Source organism: Oreochromis aureus, linkage group 10, assembly GCF_013358895.1.
Source record: "Oreochromis aureus strain Israel breed Guangdong linkage group 10, ZZ_aureus, whole genome shotgun sequence".
NCBI lineage: Eukaryota > Metazoa > Chordata > Actinopteri > Cichliformes > Cichlidae > Oreochromis > Oreochromis aureus.
The window spans coordinates 20,105,649-20,128,067 of NC_052951.1; the positions used below are offsets into that span (position 1 = coordinate 20,105,649).

At 38.8% G+C, this 22,419-nt stretch overlaps 2 protein-coding genes across 3 annotated transcripts in view; one reads left to right on the top strand and one right to left on the bottom strand.

The window, feature by feature from the left end:
- Nucleotides 1-9,885, bottom strand: part of slc13a2 (solute carrier family 13 member 2) — a 12,478-nt gene extending 2,593 nt beyond the window's left edge. The window contains exons 1-12 of the mRNA XM_039618518.1: nt 9,753-9,885; nt 9,500-9,685; nt 5,525-5,653; nt 4,340-4,476; nt 3,326-3,561; nt 3,074-3,245; nt 2,835-2,957; nt 2,470-2,679; nt 1,060-1,157; nt 777-892; nt 263-424; nt 41-178 (exon numbers count right to left, since the gene is read on the bottom strand). Of these exons, the coding sequence (XP_039474452.1) occupies nt 41-178; nt 263-424; nt 777-892; nt 1,060-1,157; nt 2,470-2,679; nt 2,835-2,957; nt 3,074-3,245; nt 3,326-3,561; nt 4,340-4,476; nt 5,525-5,653; nt 9,500-9,610 (1,632 nt within the window). The 5' untranslated portion in view covers nt 9,611-9,685; nt 9,753-9,885. The remainder of the gene's footprint in view (nt 1-40; nt 179-262; nt 425-776; nt 893-1,059; nt 1,158-2,469; nt 2,680-2,834; nt 2,958-3,073; nt 3,246-3,325; nt 3,562-4,339; nt 4,477-5,524; nt 5,654-9,499; nt 9,686-9,752) is intronic.
- Nucleotides 9,886-16,156: 6,271 nt separating this feature from the next.
- On the top strand, nt 16,157-22,020 carry vtnb (vitronectin b). Of its 2 annotated transcripts, none has more exons than XM_031735996.2 (8): nt 16,157-16,343; nt 17,871-17,987; nt 18,089-18,310; nt 18,893-19,032; nt 20,252-20,408; nt 21,108-21,266; nt 21,355-21,666; nt 21,774-22,020. In XM_031735996.2, exons 1-8 carry the CDS (start codon nt 16,280-16,282, stop codon nt 21,911-21,913), a joined length of 1,311 nt encoding a protein of 436 aa, XP_031591856.2. In that variant the 5' UTR covers nt 16,157-16,279; the 3' UTR covers nt 21,914-22,020. The 2 variants fall into 2 exon arrangements, with proteins under 2 accessions (XP_031591856.2, XP_039474853.1); XM_039618919.1 differs by having other exon boundaries at nt 16,158-16,343; nt 21,352-21,666.
- Nucleotides 22,021-22,419: the final 399 nt, after the last annotated feature.

The following is a 22,419-nucleotide window of genomic DNA, read 5'->3' on the forward strand; positions in this document are numbered from 1 at the left end:
GCAAAGGCAGCATGTGTATATATATGTATGTCAATCTTACCATATCTAGGACTTTGAGGTGTCCAAAAGAAAAGGCAATGGCATTGGGTGGTGTGGCCACAGGTAGCATGAAGGCCAGAGAGGCGGCAATGGTGCAGGGCATCATCACGTAGAGTGGGTGGAGCTTAATATTTTGGGCCTAAAAGAGCACAAAACACAACACAGTTAGATTCATGGAGAACATATGTGCGCACACATCTGTCGACATATGAGATCCATTTACCATTGAGGCCAATATGGGCAGGAACAGTGTGGTGGTGGCTGTGTTACTGGAGCACTCGGTGAATGTGGCAATAAGTAGGGAAAGCACCAATGAGATAGCAAAGGGGGGAATATTCTGAAGAGGTGACAGGTTTTCTCCCAACCACTTGGATAGATTTGATACCTGTAAAGGTAGCAGGAAAAATACACAAACAAATGTTTAGTATTTGAGAAAAGCTACCACAATGGCTCAGAGGATGTCTGCTATGGGTCTACCAATTTGGCCTTGATTGAAATCTCTCCTCTACTAGATGGAATTGTCATTAATTTTGGTGCAAATGTTAAGCATATTAACAAAACCTCCAAAACTCAATCACCAGAAACAAACAAGAGACCAGTGTTTATTTTCTGATTCAAGTATTTAAATATCCAGTAATCACCAAGACTAGCATTTAACTGCCAAAATCCTCTTTAGATATTCTGTAAGGGAGAATGAAATATTAAAAGGTGAAGACATGGGGTCCAAGGGTGTTTACCTCACTGCCAGCAGCAAGAGCAAAACCTCCTCCCAGCAGCAGCACTACATTCCAGGGCATTCGTTCATGAACCACCTTCCAGGTCAGCAGAGCCGGTGGAGCCTTTATATTCTTACCTGTGGGATACAGATGAAGTTTAAACATTAAAGAGTAATTAGTTTGAAAGTGCAGGATCAAGCCTGCCAAGCAATCTTCACCCAGTGCTCCAGTGAGCCCAAATTGAGTTCACATGAATATTTGTAGAAGCAGTGTATTACACCGAGGTTAAAAATGAATATCTCACCTTCATCTGTGTACCCGTAATTGCCAAGCGGCAGCTGAGAGGGGACGACGAAGAAGAGCGATGACATTAGAATGGCAACCGTTCCGTCTGTCACAAACCTGAGAGACACGAGAGAACATGATTATATATGCTGCCTTTTAAAGACGATGAAGAGACAAATGTGTAACATCATATTTACTGTCAACTGTGGGGGAAAACAACGGAACTATATTTGAACTGCATTTATGTTGCTTTTTCTTTTGAGTCTTTTCTCTTTTTTTAAAAAAACTAACAAAATGAAAAAAGAAAGCTTAATAAAAAATAAAGAAAGAAAATAAGAACTTTAGCTACAATTTTGTTGCTCTTGTGAACATTTCCTGCAGAAATATTACTCCAGTTCACAAGTGCCAAAATTGCGGATACTCGGGGGGCCACTTTAGCTTCCTTTTCATGTTCAACTTTACAGCAGAAATAAATAATGAATGCTTAAAATGTTTGTCTGGTACAAAAAGAACTGTACTGGCATTCATTTTTCCTTTATAACGCACCTGTTTAAACTGAGGCTAACGTGTGAGCATCTCACCTGCATTTCTGTTGCTTTTGGATCATTTAATGTAAATCTAATAAAATACATCCCTGTTTATTCTGTGCTCCAGTTTTAGTGATTAACATTCCACCATCACAAATAATCTGTTAAGTTTGTGTGATGCAAGCATGTGTTTTATGAATACAAACTGGGGGATGATATATAAGAACTGGTCAGAGCCCATCACCCAAACCCTTTGAGCAGGATTAAAGCAGCATCCAGGTATTTATCTGTCAGCTCGTGCTTGCTACCTTGGTTAGCCATGCTGAATTGGCTCAAAGTCCACTCACTTTATAGATCTTAATGCAGAGAGATCAGGTCAGTTTTTATATTTTACAGCAAAAGGGTTAGGGTTAGCTGCAGATTCACAAAAAAAAGCTGCACAATTGTGATGTTAAAACATAATTTGAAATTAAAACATTATATAATGAAATAAACATTAATGTACAACTGTTACAGTTACTATGAACATAAAGCAAGTATCATAAATATTTATCTGGCATTTCTACCAAACTTGTTTGAAAATTATTTTGTTATTTTATTTATTTTTTTTTTTTCATTTGTGTCTCAGTAGACTTCGGTGCATTCAGCACAAAAGGTGCCAGAAGACGTGTGACTTTGCTTGTAAAATATGCAATATGTGTTGACTCATCCTGCCTCTGAGGCATTAATGCAGGACTTTATAAACCACTGGGTGATACCACAGTGGCTGCATACATTTTTAATGCGCAGGAAAGCATGTGTTGAATTGATCATTTCATGGCTGGCTGTTTGGTCTTTTTGTTGGTAATATGTGGTGCTTCACTTCATTTATATCTAAAAGTCATGCTTAAAAAAGAACTCACGCAGCATCCTTATTGAACAGGACTGTGGCCCAGCCAGGCATGAAGCCCGGCTCTCTGGTAAACCACAGAAGCACGAGCAAGATAAAGAGGACGAGCACTGCCACCTCTGCAAACTTCATGCCGCCCAGCTTCTTGTACTCCTCCTTCATCACTGCGTATGCCGCTCTGTCGTTTTCACTTTTCTCACCACAGCCAAATGTCTTCTTCAGACTGAGAAGAGAAACAAAAAGATACAGCATATCTCTGCAGATGCTAAAAAAGTCAGTTTCACTTACAGTGTAGATAAATTTAATTTGTGCTCTTTGAGCAGCTTTTCTGAGGACACTTTAAAATACCCGAGTTTGTTTGTGACTGATTATACTTACTTGAAGCCCAGGAACATAAAATGAAGCCAGAACCAGGAGAGCACCAGCATGAGCACCATGCTGGGAAAACAAAAACCAAACCAGCTGGCAAAGTTGATCACATCAGGATTATCAGGGAAGAGCCTTCACAGAAAGAAAGACGAAGGGATGTGAGAAGAAAATACAAGTGGTTCAATCCGCAGTGACACACCTTGAAGATCATTTCTGTTTGTGTGTTGAGTTGGGTTTTTTTGCCTTACTCGTCCATTTGGCCCTTGAGGATGAGATTAGGCGTGGTCCCCGTGAGCGTGGCCGTACCTCCAATGCTGGCAGAGTAACACACACTTAGACTCATCCCTTTGGTCAGAAGGCCATACTTTGCTTCTATGGCTCTTTCTCTGAACTCTTGCTGTGCGTCATGTTCATATTCATCTAAACACAATAAGACAGTGAGGTTATTGGAAGGGTTTTCTTCTAGAGGCCCCTGTGTGTATGTAGCATTTTTTACTTACACACAGGATCCTGTGCATCTCTTTCGTCTGTTGTCTCCGGCTTGGTTTGAGCTTCCAGCTCAAATGCGTGGTTGTCCGCAGCTTGGGCCTGGTGATCACGTTCACCTGTCTGGGTCTCTGTGTCTTTCAGCTGCTGGAGCACGGCGTGTGAGATGGGTAGCATCATGGCTGTGGTGGCTGTGTTGCTGATCCACATAGAGAGGAACGCCGAGACGATCATGAAGCCCATCATTAACCTGCGTGAGAGGGAATGGTGATGATGATAACGAGGAGGCATGAGTGAAAAATCCTCAACATCCTCACTAGTGCTCTGGGCATGGGCGTAACTTTGGCTGAACATTGGGGGGTCAAGAGCTCTGTCTACATAAATAAAACTGGGTAAATTCCCAGATGATTAAACATGCAACTATTTTGCTGGTAATAACTGAAATGAGTAAAGAAAATCAACAGTCTATTTATGCAAGATAATTCATAATTTTATTGGGGGGGTTATATTGGCTGGGTCGGATTTTTTTTTTTTTTTTTTTAGGGGGGGGGTCATAACCCCCAACCCCTGGGAATTACACCCTGTTCTGGTTTTTTAAATGTTGCTATACTGGGCAGCTCCATGAACTGCTGGAGCAGTATGAGATACCACCCTGTCAAAATTCAAGCACCATGCAAGTAAAGACATAGCGTATATAACATACTATGTGTAGCGATAGATGTTTCTGAACAAAAACAGAGAGCAATTATTTGTTGCCGTCTTTATTGACGTTGACTGTTTATTAACTTTATTAAATTTAGTCTTTTATTCCTTTTCCTTGAGAGGCCACAGTACTTGGCAAAAGATTAAATTAGATGGCATTAGTGTTTGTGCTTATTTGTCATCCTTATTAAACTCACAGGTAAAGTTTCTCAAATGAAACATCAAATGAACATTTTCTGCCATTTCTGTTTAGTTCAAACAAAACAACGGTGATGCAAAGTATCTATTCTAAAGACTTGTAGACTTGTATGTCAAGACTCTCTTACAGCGATGGACGAACACCGACCAGCAGCAAAACACGGAGAGCGATTCGTTTATGGAGGTTCCAGTGTTCGACCGCGATGGCCACCAGCAGACCTCCGATGAACAGCATGTTCGAGTCTTTCAGATACTCAATACTGACCTGAAACAGATCACACAGTCACTAACATCAGCACAGGGATCAAAGGTAACCTGGACCTTCATGTATCATCAAATACACTTTATGAGCAATAAATGCAAAACACCGGGATCAGCAGAATTACCATGCCAGTAGAAGTACGACCTAAAAGAAGTGACTGGGGGTCACATCACACTTTCAATAACTGTTGTCCTAAATAATTAACTTATATTTTCCACACTAAACTAACTGAAGAATTTCTTCCCTTCACACTCCTATTGGCTTTCTCATGCAACACAGTGTTGTATCAACACTTTCTCATTCAAGTTCCTTTTAAATGGCCTTTCTGCTCTCAGTGCAATTAGAAAAAAATATCCTAAATTATATTTAAAATCTATGATTTTCATTTTATATTCATAAGCAGCAGCAGTATTTTCTTACGTGTGTCAATAACTCACAGATTTTATATACAATCATTTTAAAAATAAAGTCAGTTTTATGTATAAGATACAATATAATAAGATAATAAAATAGATAATAAAAAGTTATGTGGTCCTGAGCTGGTTCTAAAATAATTTAAATAGAAACTCAGAAGAACAACAACACACAACATTTTACACTGTGTCATTATTAATTAATGAAATCTAAAAACAGAAGCAGTGAGTGAAGTGAAGTACACAATGCCATGAATCAATTTTAACACCAGTAACTTGACGTAATCCTTTTCTGTACAGCTTTATTGGTTTCTCACATAGTTCTGGGGGATTTTGGCCCAGCGCTGTTCAGAAATGGCCTTTCCAAACACTGATGGGCAGCAACATTTGCTTCTCTAAAATCATTGCTCCTTGGCATTGTGTTAACAAACACCTCAATGCGCCAGACCAACGAACTGACAAATCTTCTACTTTTATAGAGGTGCTGATAATCCGTTAATCAAGTTCATTTTATTATCAGCACCTGGCTACCACTTACTCTATTATTTCCTGTTGAAGCAGTGAACGTTTTACATAATTGCTGTGTTGTGTTATCAAAATATACTTATGAAGTACAGAAGTGGAAAAAATGACCCTACATCTCCACCCTTCATGATGCCCATCATAGGAAAGAGGATGACTGGCAGTAAGGCAGTCACAGCCAGAGGCATGCACTCTGTGCACCAGTACAGAGCCATGAGGATGATCGCGTAGCCACATCTGGCTTCCTGTAAACACAGACACATAAGAATAACTTCACAATCACTAACATGCTCACATGCATCGGTGTACTTTGAGACGCGGATTTTTGATTTGATTACATTTTGTGCAGATGCACACAGAAGCAGAGGCCGACCCACAGTTTACAGAAAAGTGCATACAGTGAGTTTTCCTGTCCTTTCGCTTATCTTTTCTCTTTAAAAGGCACTAAGTCTTTACACATGCAGATAGCAGCAACCCTTGATCATAAAACAAACAGTTTGTCGTGTTCACGTCTCACAAGATAACTCTTTATGATCCTCAATAAAAGTTATCAAATCTCTTTAAGCTCCCCGACACAAAACTTTCCACTGCAGACAAGACACTGAGAAAGCTTAAGTTTCAAAAAGATTTCCTAAAACATTATAATATAATATTATTATCTACTTTACAGTTTACAGTTTACTTTACAGCTACACCTTTCTGTTGCAGCTTTTGTGCAATGAAATGCATCGTATATTATAGATATATTTTTTACAACAAGTCTGTGTATTTAAGCATTAAATCTCATGTCTACATATTAAATAGAGAGCTCAGGATAATTACAGGTAGCACAGGCTCTACTTTGCTAATTATTAATTTATTAACAGTAATAATAGTGTAGTTTGAACCCACCATCTTTATGTGTCTTTAACAGTGATGGGAATAACGGCGTTACAAGTAACGGCGTTACTAACGGCGTTACTTTTTTCAGTAACGAGTAATCTAACTAATTACTATTCCTATCGTTACAACGCCGTTACAGTTACTAACAAGGTAACGCGGTCCGTTACTATTTTTCAACAAACAGTTGAAGCTGTGTTCAGCTTACCGCATTTTATATCAGCTGCACGGAAGTAGCTGTAAGTAATCTGGACGCTACAGCTTTAAGCAGCTGCGCGCTCCCGCGGACGGTAATCACGATCACTAGCACAACACCTGGAGCTCAGGGGGCAAAACAATCGCATGAGTGCTGCTGTTTGACTGAGGAAGAATAAAGTAGTCGTGGTAAGTCAATCACATGACCACTTAAAGACAAAGCAACAAGGTGCCAGTTTATAAATTGTGTTGATAGGCCACGTAAAACCAGAGTCATGATAAACAATATATACGCTGCGTTTTTTCCTCAATAGTTTCGCCACGTTAGCGCTAGCAAGCACTCTCTGCTTATGAGCAAAAAAACAAAACAAAAAAACAGTTTTAGGAGTGACTGCCAGAGAAAGAGAGAGGGAGAGAGAGAAAGAGGGAGAGAGAAAGAGAGAGGGAGAGAGAGAAAGAGAGAGGGAGAGAGGGAGAGAGAGCAGGAAAAGAGAGAGAGAGAGAGAGAGAGAGCGAGTTTTGAGATGTGAGATTTGTGACGTTTAGCGTGTTTGGAGTGTGTAGTTAATGTGTTGTCTTGTGTAGTTAGTGTGTAGTGTTGTGGATAGTTTTGTGTTGTGTGTCAGAACAATGAGGCGACTGCTGTCTCCAGGTAGAAACAGGAGTGATACACCCGCTGCTGTCAGACCTGCAGGTATCAGGCTGTGATGTTCTCCTTTATAGTGGACAGAAATGATTTTTTTGGAGTGGCACAAATAATTTGTGTGGCATCTTATTGAAGAACAGCTGATTGTTCTGTAAATAGTTTGAAATGGTTACTTAAAAAAGGGTAAAGGTAAATGGATGCAAATAACTTTGTTGTTTGCAAAACTTGTGCATAGGATTTTAAAATTGACAATTAATATTTGCATTTGAAGTTATAAAATATGATTCATTAAACATGTTTATGGTTGTTACAGTAAAAATATAACTTTTTCTACTGTGATTTTATGATTTTTGTCTGATTTTAGATCAATTCTGGTTATACAGTATGACAAAATGAGAACATAACTGTAAATTCAGGCACGTGAGGTTGCGCTAAAAAGAATGATACCAAACAAGGCAAAGTAAATAGTTTTAAAGGTAAAATGTGGAGAGAAAATCAAGAGCAGTAAAAAATGGCCAATTATACCCTGGACGCCAGAGGGTTAAACGTTCTTGTTTTTTTTTTTTTTTTTTTTTAAGTAACGCAATAGTTACTTTTCCAAGTAATTAATTACTTTTAGAATATTGTAACTCAGTTACTAACTCAGTTACTTTTTTGAAGAAGTAACTAGTAACTATAATTGAATTACTATTTGAAAGTAACTTGCCCAACACTGGTCTTTAATGGCACTGTAAAGTGCAAAGGTTCAGCTGAGCACCACAAAGCCAGCTTTGTTTCTTATCCTTCATACATTAACAGTGCACTTCAGCACTTTCAGCAAAAAATGAAGATGATTTATGTTTAAGTCCTTTAGGTTTTCTTCGTTTCTACTATGCCTAAGTTGCTGTTATAGTTCATTGTTTTTTAGATTCCCCTTGTTTCTTCTACCCCTGTGTTTAAGTTTCCCTTGCCCTTTATGCGTTTCATGTCTGTGTGTCTTATGTTGTCAAGTTCGTGTTGTCACGTCTGCGTTCCATACTGTTTCCTGTTTTACTGTGAAAGTCCCTGTCCGGTATGCAGAGTGTTTAGTTTTGCTTCCCCTTGTCTCATTAGCTCTGATTTGTCCCAGCTGTGTTCCCACCATTTCCCCATCCTCTCATTATCTTTTTGTGTACTTAAGTCCTCTGTCCTCCTTTGTTCATGGTCAGGTCGTTTGTTGTCTTTTGCGCCATTTCTCCATGTTCCAGGTATCTTTGTATCCATGCCAAGTTTCATTTTTAGGGTTTTTCATGTTTATTTTTAGTTTCCCCAGTTTAGGTTATTGTTTATTCTCATTTTTGTTTGCCTTATGCATTACTTTGTATTTCTCCATCAGCCATATTAAATGGCTCGCCTTTTGTTAATTCAAGTTTTGTTCCACGTTCTTTTGTGTCTGCATTTGGGTCCAGTATTCACAATACATACAGTCTGCTTCTGCATACTGTGACAGTTTGATTTGTTATAGACATACAAATGCAGTCTATTAAAGAAAATCATCAAAACTATATAAGAATATCATCTATGCTTCTCTCCAGACGGCCTGCGTCCTCACATGGGGACATTACATTTTGGCTTTTTTGCATCTTAAACTTCTGTTCAATAAAGTGTTTCAGTACTTTGCTATACAATGTGTTTATTGTGTTATCCCATAAAAGAAAACTGGTAGCACATGAAGATGTTACAACATTGTAATAACTTCCTGTTAAACTATTTTAAGATTTATCAGGGCCTGAGGTCAGGGAGATTAAAAATGAACCCCAGATAAGAGCCTCGGTATCAGGAGGATAATTGACCAATGTTGTAGTGTGAGTATTTATTTATTTTTAGAAATAACCATCATTAGTCCACATGCTTTCAGCAGATTCAATAACTGCAACAAGGCTTTCTTTCAGATTTCTGTAGACCAGGGTGTTTTTTGTTGGCAGGAGAGAAGTGTTAATAAGTGTGAATGAAACACCTGACTTAAAAGCTTTTTAGCCCTTGAATTCAAACAACATTCAAACACCTTTTATGTTATCCACTACAGACAGACAGACAAACTGAGCCTGTTTAACTGTGATTGACTGCACTGCACGTAAATTCACTCAGGTGAGAGTGTATAGTTCTAAAGATGGGCATCAGCGTAAGTCAGTAATCAAACACTTAAATCATATATTTAAAAATAATTACAATATGCCTGTTCTTTAAGAATAAGTGTCAGATTAACTGAACGGGTTATAGCCAAACTTCTCAAATTGCACATGTACAAGGTGCACACTAAAAAGATTAGTCCGGTCAGTGAATATAAATCTTTAGCGGGGTTTTTTTTTAATTCAGGACCTCAAACAAATAAAATGCACAAACACACACTCACCGATGAAGGATAGACGAGAGGCAGAGGAAGGAATACAAGCGGCGTGACGATTATGATGATGTAGTTCCTGTGGTACCACAGAAAGCGCAGAACTGTCTTCCAGTTATTCATGATTTTCTCAAAAAATGAACTAACAACTGAAAAAAACTCTTTCTTTCTAAGTGTTGCAGGTAGGTCAACGCTAACACAAACACTAGTCAGTATGAAGAAGAGGCACAGGGCAGCTGTGGAGCTGAAAACTGAGCTCAGGTGGGTTAACAGTAGAGGTCTGCTCCACAGAAAGCCACTGTGGTAAAGAGAATAAAATCAGTGCAATTTTGTGTCTATATCTCTGGTAGGATATCAAACATTAACTCAAAGAGATCAACATCCTTGACAAAGAAGCAGCTGACACTGTTGGGAAACAGCAAAAAGTAGCTGTAAAAGCAGAATAAGGGGGAGGGACTGGAGACAGATAGCCAAACAATAGAGAGAGAGCTTTATCATGTGAAGGAGTGCAGTTCCAGTAACTTAACCAAAGGTCAATGACTGTGTAAATTCCACCTGAGATGAATTTCTGAATGATTCAAATTTTTAATAATTGATTCATTAAACAAAGAAGGGAGTTGATGTCAGTTTGTATCTCAAACAGCACAGCGAGAGATGAGGTGTTTTAACCTAAACTGCATCGATTTTGAGAAAAAAAAAAAAGCTAAACCACTTGTTGACTTCATTATCAAACAAACTTTTTTATTTTATTTTGTAGCCTCACTACAGCCATAATTAGGTTATATGAACATTATTTTATCTCCTGTCTGACTGTTGTTACTGGGTCAGATGTTATTTCTCATTGCTGCATATCTCATTATAGGCCTGCACTATGACACAACTATGACACTAGATAAGTATTCTAAAGTATGATTTCATACAGTCAGCAGGTTGGATGTGTTAGAATAGGACAGGAGGAAGCCATACACCTGCATCTGCCCTGTAACAAAGAACAACTTGAAAAAAAAAACCTCAAAATGTTAAAACAATGAAATGATTCAGTGGAATAAAAGCTTGTGACTGTTGCTGCTGACTTTGCAAAAGTTCTGGCAAATAGGATTTTCTCATTCAATTGCAACATTGCGATGAGATTAACAACCAAAATTTTTAGTTTGGCACAAATTTCTACACCTCCTGATACAAACGTCCCATTGGAATGCTTGGGATCAGCAGCGGTCTAACTTTATCTAACTTTAAGAACTTCTGCAGCTGTGTAAAAACCTCACAACTAGGACACAAGAAAGTCTGAAGCTTACAGTAACAAGAACTCCCAAATCAAAATGCTGGGAGCTACTCACCATGGTGAATTTTTTTTTAAAAGAGAGAGAAACGTAGCTTTAAAGAAAACAAGCAAAACAAACACGCAGCAGTTTTATAGCTGGGAGAGTTTTTGCACAGCTGTTTCTTCCACTTTTTACACCTTTTTTTTAATATAATTTTTTTTTAAAGAGACAAAACTCTGGGAAGTGTGTTGTTTAAGAATAGCATTTAAATTGTAAACCATGTTATCTTAAAATGGTAAACACAACTTCGCCTTTAAACACAAACACTTCCATCTGGGACATTTAACAAACAGTGGCTGGTGATTTTCAAGGAATCCCAGTGAATCTTTGTAATGACTTTATCACAAAACTTTTTGTCTTAAATGAAGAAAAATATAAAATTAGTCTAAATCGTATCATGTGTATATCATGTGTATATCAGTACACATGTTTAAGGTCTTACACAGCACACCGGCATCACTGCAAACTCCCTGTTGTTTTATAAATTACTTATTACTGCAGTTCATATAGGAAGTTCATAAGAGATTGAGTCATAAAGCGTCTATTAAAGACGAACACTTCTGTTGATCATAGATAATCATGCTAGTCTAATCTGACTAAATGTTACTGAGGATGAAACGTTCTGGTATTAAACATGATGAAAACAAAAAAGGGCAAATGTAGTAATTAAAACAAGAAAAAGCAACCAAAGCAACTGGGATCGTGGAAAACTCTGGGTGACCTTTCTATGTTCACGTACAGCTTAGGAGTTTTAATAATAATGCATCCACACAGATTAGTGTTTTTTATTTATTGGGTTTACTGAATGATTTATGAAGGAAGTTGTGTGGTTAGAAAGCACATGTACAGAAAATCTTTGTTTGTGTTTTCAACAACCTGTATGCAAGAATTTCAGGCTACTTGAAATTAAAATAGCAATGAAAGGTTCTGCATCCAACTAAGTTTAATCTAACAAAATAACAATCCAAATGTTAGAATTTTAGATTTCCATAAGCATCCACACCCTCTGGCACCTTTATCAGGTTTGCTGCCTTCAGAACTGCCTTAATTAATTATGACATGGATTCATGTTGGAAATATTCCTCAGAGATTTTGGTTCAGACTGGCATGACAACATCATACAGTTTCTGCTGATTTGTTTGCTGCACATCCATGAAATTAATATCTTGCTCCACCACATGCCAAAGGAGCTCTATTGGATTGAGATCTGGTAACTATGGAGCCATCTGAGTACAGAGAACTCATTGGCAGGTAATAATAACAATAATGACAAGAAGAGAAGGGGGGAAAAGGGCGGTTGGGGTGGGGGGCTTGGGTGGGACCCGGAAAGGTATGACCTCAGGCCCTGGGGTTGGCTCAGCGTGATCTTCATTATGAATACCATGGTGTTTCAGTAAGGGAGGGGTAATTAATGCCCATCCACATGACCACATAACATCTTCATGCAACACATATACAGATTTTTCTTCACGTTTTCTGTTTTGCTTTATCAATGCACACTTTTTTTCTGTTGTATGCTCTACAATAAATTTTTAAAAACAGATGGATCCATACTTTCATGTTGTTTACACCCAATTCTGACCCTACAATCTGGATGTCGTTGCAGAAATCGAGGTTCATCAGACCAAGAAAATCTTTCTAATCTTCAGAGCCCGACGGGAGTGTAGCCTCAGTTTCCTGTGGCAGGAGTGGCACCCAGTGAGGTCTGGTGCTGCTGTAGCCCAGCGACTTCCCAGTTTTACATATTGTGCGTTCAGAGATGCTCTTCTGCACACTTTTACTGTAACAAGTGGTGATGTGATTTACTGTTGCCTTCCTATCAGCTCCAAGCAGTCTCCTCTGACATCAACAAGGCATTTTCACCCAAAGAACTACTGCTTGCTGAATAGTTTCTCTTTTTCAGACCATTCTCTGTGAACCTGAGAGGTGATTGTGTGAGAAAATCCCAGGATATCATCAGGTTCTGAAATACTCGTGCCAGCCCATTTGGCACCAACAACCATGAGATGTTGAAAGTTTCTCAAATCATCTTTTTTTCCCCCTGTTCCTCTGCTCAGTTTGAACTTCTGTAGGTCATCATGACCCCATCTACACCCATCTACATGCCTAAATGCACTGAGTTGGTCCCATGTGATTAGCTAATAGATATTTGAGTAAGTGAGTGAGTCGCTTTGCCGCTGTTTTTTTTTTTTTTTTTACTGCCTGAAATTAAAGAATAAAACTGAGCTGAACATTGCGTCTGTACTGTTTTTATGACTGGTCTGTAATGAAAAGCTCAAAGGTTTTAAAGACCCAGCCTCTTTTTTCCAGTAATCAACAGAGGAGCTGACTTTTCCATGGACTGGATTAATATTTGACACCAAAAGAGACCAACTGATAAAAACTCTGTATGGCTTTAGATGTTCTGTCACTCTTACAAAATCCTTATTTGTTGGTCAAGTAGTTCATGTGTTACACTTTGTGATAAATCATTACTCATTAAAGGTGCAATTTGAGAGAAAACCCACTATAAAGACCTCATAAACAATCCGCACCCAGGTTTATGGATGAAGTGTCTCCAGTTGTAATAAAGGTGTTCTGTCAGTACAATTTAATCATACTGATAAGATAACAACATTCATCCTGAAAACAGTGCAAATGTTGAATATAATTTACATAACAAACTCATATTTACTATTAGTGCTATAAAAGTCACACTTTTATTCTATCAAGATGATCTTGGACACACCATTGCACTGCATTTTGATGTTATAGTGCCCTCATTATTCCCAGTACAATAATAATCCAGTCATATAATTTGTAAATTTGTTTTTCTGAACAGACCAGAGAACATTTCTACACCTGCTCTTATTCCACTCATGGTTTAAAAAAGTTCTAAAAGAAGAATCTTGACTTTTATCCCGTTATTATATGAAGGCAGCATCCACTTACATTTAAGGAGGGGTATATAAATATGATCCAGTGGAATGACACTTCAGTTTGCACTAATTATAAACCTTATTAGCAATTTCCCTTATGTTGTCACCCCTGTGCTATCATTTTATGTTTTATTTTTCATTAGTGTAGAACTCACAATTCAATATTGTTGTGACTCAGTGCTTTTTAAGGGGACTTTGCATCCTGTATATACACCTTTCCCATCTTTTGTTATATTAGCAACAATAGGAACATACAGAGGTACCTTCCACTTTAAGCCTCCTTGAAACAAATCTGTGCATTTACTTGTTTAGTTATTTTTGAAACATTATCTTTTATGTGAACGTCACAACAAAGGTTATTACCTTGAGTTTAATTGTTTTATTTGTCCTGCTGCTAATTTCAGGGGTTCTGCCAGATGTGTGCATTTCAGTTGATTATGCTTCCATCAGCCAGAAAATTCAGGATGATGGTTCTGAATCTTTAACATACTGTATGCTGTCCTTACTTCTGTCTCTACTGGCACTTGACAAGTTTGAATAAATAATAAATGATAAATGGTCATCCAGGCAGACAAAAGCATTTTTTTATAGTGACAGCATGCAGGGTTTAGCAGAAAGTCAAATTTGTCAAATAGGAAGTTCTGTGTCTCCACGGGGGTCAGTTTTAGGTCAAATCTTCGTCTTCATATAATTATCCTCTTTATAGTCTCTGTTATGTTTTCAATTTTATGCTGATCACACACAGATATATCGGCCTCTTAGATCATCTGACCCTCCGCGGTACACTGAGCTCTCTGAATGGCTGCCTTTGCAAAGTGTTTTTCATGCTTTTATTTCCTCACACTGAGATTACTGCAACAGGCTGTTTATTTGCCTAAGCCAAATAAATCTATTGAATGACTGCAGACTGCCAGGATTTTAACTAGACCAAAGAGTTGGCATTGTATCACTCCTGTTTAGGCATGTTTACTTATACTCCCAGAATGTTTTTAATTGATTTTAAGATTTTATCTCTTACTAGCATGTGCAGCACTATGTACCTTTAAATCCTCAGACAGAGGTCTTTTATTTGTTCTAGGGGTCCAGCTAAAACCTAAAGAGGACAGAGCATTTGCAATAAGGGCCCTGAGGAAATCAGATCTGTTGCAGTCAGTCACTTCCTTTAAGTTGTGTCTTAAAGCGTCCTTTTTTTTAAAAGGCTTTCAATGATTTTAAGTTTTAAATTCACTTAGTTACTTTTTTAGTCCCTACATTTGTTACTTTTGTATTTTTTAAGTCTGTGCTGTGTGTCTTATTTTACCTTCATTCTTGTTTCCTAAACCTAGATTTTTTTTGTCATGATAAACTCCAGGAGGCTGTTTTCTGTCAGAACGGCTGCAGGCTTTTCAATCAGGCTCATGCAGTTGCACTACATCAGAGGAAGTAGAAAAGTCAGCAGGCAGTCCAACACTTTGCTGCTAGATCCCGAAATAGATCTTTGTGGATTAGATTCGGCACACTTTCTGTGGTTTTTCAGATTTGCTTAGTGATCTTGTTAACTGGACTCAAGAGCAACATAAGAACTGCCAAGTGATAAAAGCTTCACTGATAATCAAAGTCCACACATGGACTGTTTTTGTTGCACTGCATGAAGGATGAGTACATTCCTAAATGCCATGGATTCCTTTTTTGTTTGGGCAGTTTAAATGTTGACCTAAATTACCAACTTTCTTCAGCTGGGACCTTTTAAACCTTAAAGAAAAAACTATTTTTTAAAACTCCTTTCAAATCTTTTAATGTTTAACAAATACCGGGAAACTTCGAGGTTAGCGATAAGGAAGCATTAATATTGCTCTAATCTGTCTGCAAGCTGACTGCATTGTTCCGTGATGTTGAATTTAGTCATCAACTCCCATCTTATGGTCATAATCCAAACCGGAAAACAAAGGAAATGGACAGATTTCACCTGCATTTTTTCTTCTTGTCAGGGCTTAATTGGGGAAAAAAGTCATTGTGTGTGTTTAAGGATCAATAGAGAAAAAAGACACACCTAATGTTACAATGTTTGAGCTTAGATATTATCCTAAATTTGCCCGGAAATTAAAAATACAGTGCACACACTTACTTTATGACAGAAGAGACACCTTCAGTTTTTAGTTGAGTTTGTAATTCTGTGTTTTAACCATTTTCATATTGAGAAGCATCCAGCTAAACCTATAGTTAATAACATTTTTATAAAGTAAATTAAAGTTATTATAAAATTATACTGGGTGATACTAAATAACATCAAATTAATGCCATAAAGTGTTCATGTTTTTGGTCTGTAGCATGTTTCTAGGACAGATGGGACAGAGATCAGCTTAATGATTATCAGAGTATTGACCAGTCAGGACAGCAGAAGCCTGGGGGGTCAACAGCCTCTGAAAAATATCTATTGATCAGCTGCACACAGTACTAAACCCCAAAGTGGGGCACCCAGCTCAAACCCAGCTAGTGGTTTAGGTTAGTAAGCAGGATTTTAGAATAGTACATCTTCAGAGTTTTAGTTTGGGGTTTTTTTGCTGTGAGCCGACATGAAGCCAGCGGTAGTTCTGCTGGGCCTCGTCCTCTTGTTGGACACCGCCTTTGCTGCAGAAGGTAAAACTTTAACATTTTTGATGTGCAGTTTGTATTGCTGTTGATAGCAGTTGTAATTATTAGACATGGTAGATCATATTTTTAAGCTATTGATGTATGAAACAAAATGCACTATATTGTCAAAAACATTTGCTCGTTGCCTTCACACGTATATGAACTTGAGAGACATCCCATTCCTAATCCATGTGGTTTATTATGATGTCGCTCCACCCTCTGCAGCTATATTATCTTCAACTCTTCTGGAAGGCTTTCCACAATGTTAGCAGTGTTTATGGGGATTTTTGAGCATTATTCCACAAGCACATTTGTCAGGTCAGACACTGATGTTGGATGACACGGCCTGGGTTAAGGTCAGGACTCTGTGCAGGCCAGTCGAGTTCTTCCACAGCAAACTCGCACAGCCATGTCTTTATGGATCTTGCTTTGTGCACTGGCGCGCAGTCATGTTGGAACAGAAAGGGTCCATCCCAAAACATGAAAATGTCCAAAATGTCTTAGTGAGCTGAAGCCTTAAGAGTTACTTTGACTGGAACTAGGGAGCTGAGCCCAACGCCTGAAAATCAACCGTCACACCATAATCCCCCCTCCACCAAACTTTACACTTGACACAATGCAGACACATACTGTTCTCCTAGCAACCACCAAACCTAGACTCGTCCATCAGGTTACCAGAATGAGAAGGATGATTCATCACTTCGGAGAACACGTCTCCACTGCTCTAGATCGAGTGGGGGCGTGGTTTAAACTACGTTTGGTGATGTAAGGCTTGGATACAGCTGCCATGCAAGATGGGACATACTTTTGGCAGTATAGTGTATATTAGTAGTTTATGCTGGTGTTTTCTTTCTTAATTCTTAATTTCTAATTAAATCTTTTTATTCTTGGACTCTACTGAAGATGCTTTGAATGACTCAGTTTCAAAATATCTTTCTTTATCTCAGACCTTCAGTTTATCCTCTCTCTGAAACATGCTCCTCTCCCTTTATTTTATTCATCTTTCTTCTGATTGGCTGCCCTATGCATACAGAAGGTTTGAACAGGAGGTGAATCGAGCTTTTGTACTATAAGCCAGAGCTGTGTGACATCACACAGAGCCAAGAGTAGAAAAATGGTAGAAATAGAGCAGCCCAAGCTTGCAGGGACTATTTATAGCATCCACTATTCCACACCATAATAAACAGTAGAATCCCTGTCATAGGCTGATAGGTGGGCAGAGGTTTTTAGTGCTGTTTTTCTCTTATTCCTGTCCCAAGTCTTCGAATTCAGTTCACCTTGGTAAATAACTAAATATTTCAAACACTGAAAATGCAAAATATTTTATTTAGTGATGAACTAGGAAGAATCTAATCCGAACTTTATTCGTGTTATATCGTATTTTTCTGATAGTGCATCTGGATTGTTTTACAGCTGGTGTGTTTAAACGAGTAAAGGGTCTGATTGCTTCTGGTTTCACTGATTATTGAATGGTAAACTCATACCAAGTCTACACGCTGCATGATATCTCACACTAAAACTACTTTCCCACAGAGTCCTGTGCGGGTCGCTGCGGCTCCTTCAGCCCACAGAGCAAATGTCAGTGTGACTCCATGTGTGTGTATTATGGAAGCTGCTGTGGGGACTTTTACACCATCTGCCCCAGAAAAGGTCAGTGCTGTGCTGTGTGACAGTTTCACTAAACAATAGGTTTGAATTTTCTTCTCCTTTGAAATGTCGCCATCTGACAAAACCTCATGTTCTACCTTCAGTTTCTCGAGGCGATGTCTTTGAGCAACCACTGGAAGAGACGAGCTCGAGCCCGAGCACGGCAACTTTTATGCCAACCTCAGACACGGTTATACCGACTGCCACACCAAACGTCACACAGGGGCCCACACTACTACCGGTGGAACCTGATGCCGTACCCTGCAGTGGGCGGGCGTTTGATGCTTTTCTGCAGCTGAAAAATGGATCAATCTACGCTTTTAGAGGTAATCCTGAACACATAACAGGATTTCTATTATATAAAACCTCAATTTTCAGTTTACTTCTACTTTTACTTCTACGTTTGTTACTTTGTTGCCATTGTGTAATGTCTCTCTTTTAAATTTCACAGCTCTTTTTAATCTCCTTAATTATTCAGCAATGCTGTTTTTTTTCCAATACAGAGAGGATAATAGTTATAATAAGAAGATAGAAGCAGAATTGATACAGTGCGTAAAAGTGTATAATATGTTAAGAACTAATGTTAATAATGTCTCATACCTTAAAAGATCCAAACATTAAAGAAAAGGAGGGAAAGCCTTTTCAATTTCATCCAAAATTAAAATAAAAATCATAATAATTGTTTGAGGAAGTTAAATGCTGAAGGAGCTTTTGCTCAATGAAAACAGAATGTGTTTCTTTAAAAAGTCATTGATAAATAAATACATATTTGCAGGCATTTTGAACACAGACCCAAAATCAGACTTGAGTACACGTTCATGGAAACTTTGTGGATTATCCTGGTGCAAGATTTGAAACTCTTTGAATCCTGTTGTAAACACTGATCCAGAGCCTGCTCTTCCTCTTAGGTGTATATTTCTTTGAGCTGGATGATAAGTCCATCCTTCCTGGTTATCCCAAACTCATCGAGGACGTTTGGGGAATCAGTGGACCCATCAGCGCTGCATTCACACGCATCAACTGCCAGGGGAAATCCTACATCTTTAAGGTATAAGCTGCCATATTTCTTTGTGATGAGGTACACAAAAGGCTCCACCTCACACAAATGTGTGGGGTTTTTTGGTGGTGCGCATGTGTTTTCAGGTTTAATTGAGCTACACTTATTGTTTATTCTTTTAAGCCTCTGAAAATTCAAAATGAGCGCCTACAGTTGTAAAAGCCATTGTTTAAACCGTTTCTCGGTAACTGTGAAATACTCAAACAGTGACCCTGCTGCGTGCAATAATTCAGATCAAATACACTAACAAACATGGCAGAAATAATGCTCTTCAGCCCCACACTGGCATGCATGTTGCTAGAAAATGGTGTTGCTTCATTACTCGTAATATTGATGTGTTTCCTTATTGATTCAGTTATTTGTACAGTGCATATGAAGAAGAATTGTGCATTTTTTTCTTGCTATACCCTGCCAGTGGTCTTCAGCTGGATAAAATGGAGTAACCTTACAAAAAAAACATAAGAAACATGGAGAGAAAGTGGTGTTTTTCTCAACTAACTAACAAAAGTTGTTAATTATGCAAAGTATTAGCAGTGTTTTATATTAGGGATGAGCTCTGGGCCTCTTCTTGTTTGCAGGGGGGATGCACAGGCTGACACATGAGGTCAGGCAGGCGTGTCTATGGACTCTATGCAGATGACATTGTGATCTATAGTGAGAGTAGGGAGCAGGTGGCGGTATGAAGATGAATTAAAGTCAGTAGAAGCAAGACGAAATATGTGTGTGAATGAGAGGAGATCTAAGTGCCTGAGGTCAACAATCAAAAGTAAGAGACGGTGCACAATAGAGGTGAAGAAGAGACAGGCTGGCAGGGTGGAGTGGGTGGAGATGAGTGTCAGGGGTGATTTGTGACTGAAGTGTAGCAGCAAGAGAGAAAGGGAATGTTTAGAAGATGGACCTGTGATATATGGTTTGGAAGCAATGGTGAAATGAGTATATCAGAGGCAGTTGGAGAGGCAAGGCTGAGTTGGTTTGGACATGTGCAGAGGGGGTATAGGGGAAGATGGAGCTTTAAAGGCAGCAGATTATTGGATGTAGTGATAGAGGACATGCAGACAATTGGTGGGACAGTGGATTGACCGAGATGTTTGCAGCGACCTCTAAACAGGAGCAGCTGAAAGAAGATGATGATTAGCAATGTTTGTCTGTCTAACACTCCTTCGCAGCGGTATCCTCAAACTTCAATACTCTGGGCTCCATTTTCTCTCAGGGGAACCAGTACTGGAGATTTGATGGTGACGTCCTGGATGAGGACTATCCACGGCTTATTTCAAACGGCTTTGATGGCATACCAGATGAGCTCGATGCTGCGTTTGCCATACCCGCACCAAGTCACCGTGGCAAGGAGAAGGCCTACTTCTTCAAAGGTATTTGTACTGATGAGCGATAATGTTTCTTATCTTTCTAAGTGTTGCTCATGAACTAAGGAAGATGACTTTACATGTGAATATATAATGATTTTACAAGAATAGGGAAGTAACACCCTATTACAAAAAAAACAAGTAAATTGTTTTCATACTTTTTTTTTGTTTCATTTTGTTAATAATTAGTTAAGGAGCTGAATACGTACTGACTTATATCGTAAATATTTTGCCTTTTTAGGAAATGTTTAACCCACAACATTTATCTGAAAGTCAAGTTATTTTGTCTGTACTTGATAAAGTTAACGTTATCCTTACCCTTAAAGCGATGACTTCAAACAGAGCACTCTTATATTCGTCTATTATTTTAATGCAGAGTCTTCACTTGTAACATTTGGTGCTTTTCCTTCAACATTTCACCTCTAAAGCAAAATTTCCTTGCATCATCATTTCACGGTAAGTTGTAAAGATTAGCAAGTTATAAAGAGCAGTCTGTGGACACCCAGGCTTTCTGGCATGGAGCACCGAGGTTAAAGTTTTCAGAAAAAGCAGTCAGAGGCAAAGCAAAGAGTTAGAGTTACAAAATCTGATTGAAGCAAATGCAGATGGCAAGGTTTTATCATTAAAAATGTATCGGCAACTCCACAGCCAGTTTCACTGTTTCTCTCTCATCAAGTAAAATCCTGTTTTTTCTCTTTTCTTCAGGGGACCGGTATTACCAATATGAGTTCAAGCACCAGCCTTCCCACGAGGAGTGCATCCAGATGAGCAGGTCCTCCCCTTCTGTGCTGTTCACACAATACACAGACCTCTTCTGCGATAACACATGGGAAGATCTCTTCACTGAGCTCTTTGGGGAATCCTGTAAGAACCTCAGGTTTCTTTATGCGTGTATGTTTCTGATCATTTTTTTTTCTTATTCTCCATCTGCATGGCTTTTGTATTTTAGCAGTTACCAGTTCCCAAACAGGTCCTCGGTTGATCAGCAGGGACTGGTGGGGTATTAGGCCCGTTATAGACGCTGCCATAGTGGGACGAGTCTACACCACTCCCAAGCCGACTTCACCTCCGATCGCGAAGAAGTGGAAGAGGCCCAGGAAGAGGCCCAGTAAGAGGCGTGGACAGCGAAGAAGGCAGAGTCGCCACGTTGACTTTTGGTTCTACGATTTGTTCGACATCGGTGATTACAGTGACAGCTCTGAAGAGAGCATCATGCAGGAATACCAAAGCACCCCCGTTCAAAATGTGTACTTCTTCAAGAAGGGTAAATCAGATTGAAAAAAAATTAGGCAAAATCCTTCCAAAAACAGCTCTTTTTTTCTTCCTTAACACCTTTTGGTTTGTGTGTTTCCTTTCTGTTTATAATGACAGATAAGTACTACAGAGTGGATCTGCAGACAAAACGTGTGGATGGTGCTTACCCTCGATATCCTCGATCTATCGCAAAGTACTGGCTGGGCTGCGAGAATGAAGCTGCTGCACCTGATGCATCAAGGGCAGAAAAGAAATAAACACTTGTCTTGACTATTACAGTATGGGGCTAATGATGACAACACCTTTGACCCTTGCATGTAGCTCAGGATAGACACCTCTCCAAATTAATAAACTTTGCATTTCAGTGCTCGAGTGTTTTGATATTTTTGACCACATGTCAGAATTATCACACACACACACACCTAATGTGATCTGTAGCCATGCATCATGTCTACATGCCAACCTCAACACCGAGCCTTTATCAGCGTTATCAGTGGGAGAAATGTTTCACCACTCATCCATCTTAGCTTACAGCAGATTTGCTCAATCTTTTAAAGACTACAGTTTCATAATGACCTAAAATAACACCATAGCTAAAATAGATTTAAAAATAACTTCAAGTTTCAATAAAGTTATGCAAATAGCCACTCATTCACAGAGTTAGGGGATGGCTGCTATCACAGCATTAGAAGATGGTGAAAGATGTACTCCTTGGTTCAGCTGTGGCTCCTTTTTCACATAAATTAGGGCAGATGTAACGTTT

Coding starts and splice junctions, on each gene's coding strand:
- vtnb (XM_039618919.1), top strand. CDS start 16,280: ATGAAGCCAGCGGTAGTTCTGCTGGGCCTCGTCCTCTTGTTGGACACC. Junction 18,311..18,892: donor ATCAATCTACGCTTTTAGAG/GTAATCCTGAAC, acceptor TCTTCCTCTTAG/GTGTATATTTCTTTGAGCTG. Junction 19,033..20,251: donor GGAAATCCTACATCTTTAAG/GTATAAGCTGCC, acceptor ATTTTCTCTCAG/GGGAACCAGTACTGGAGATT.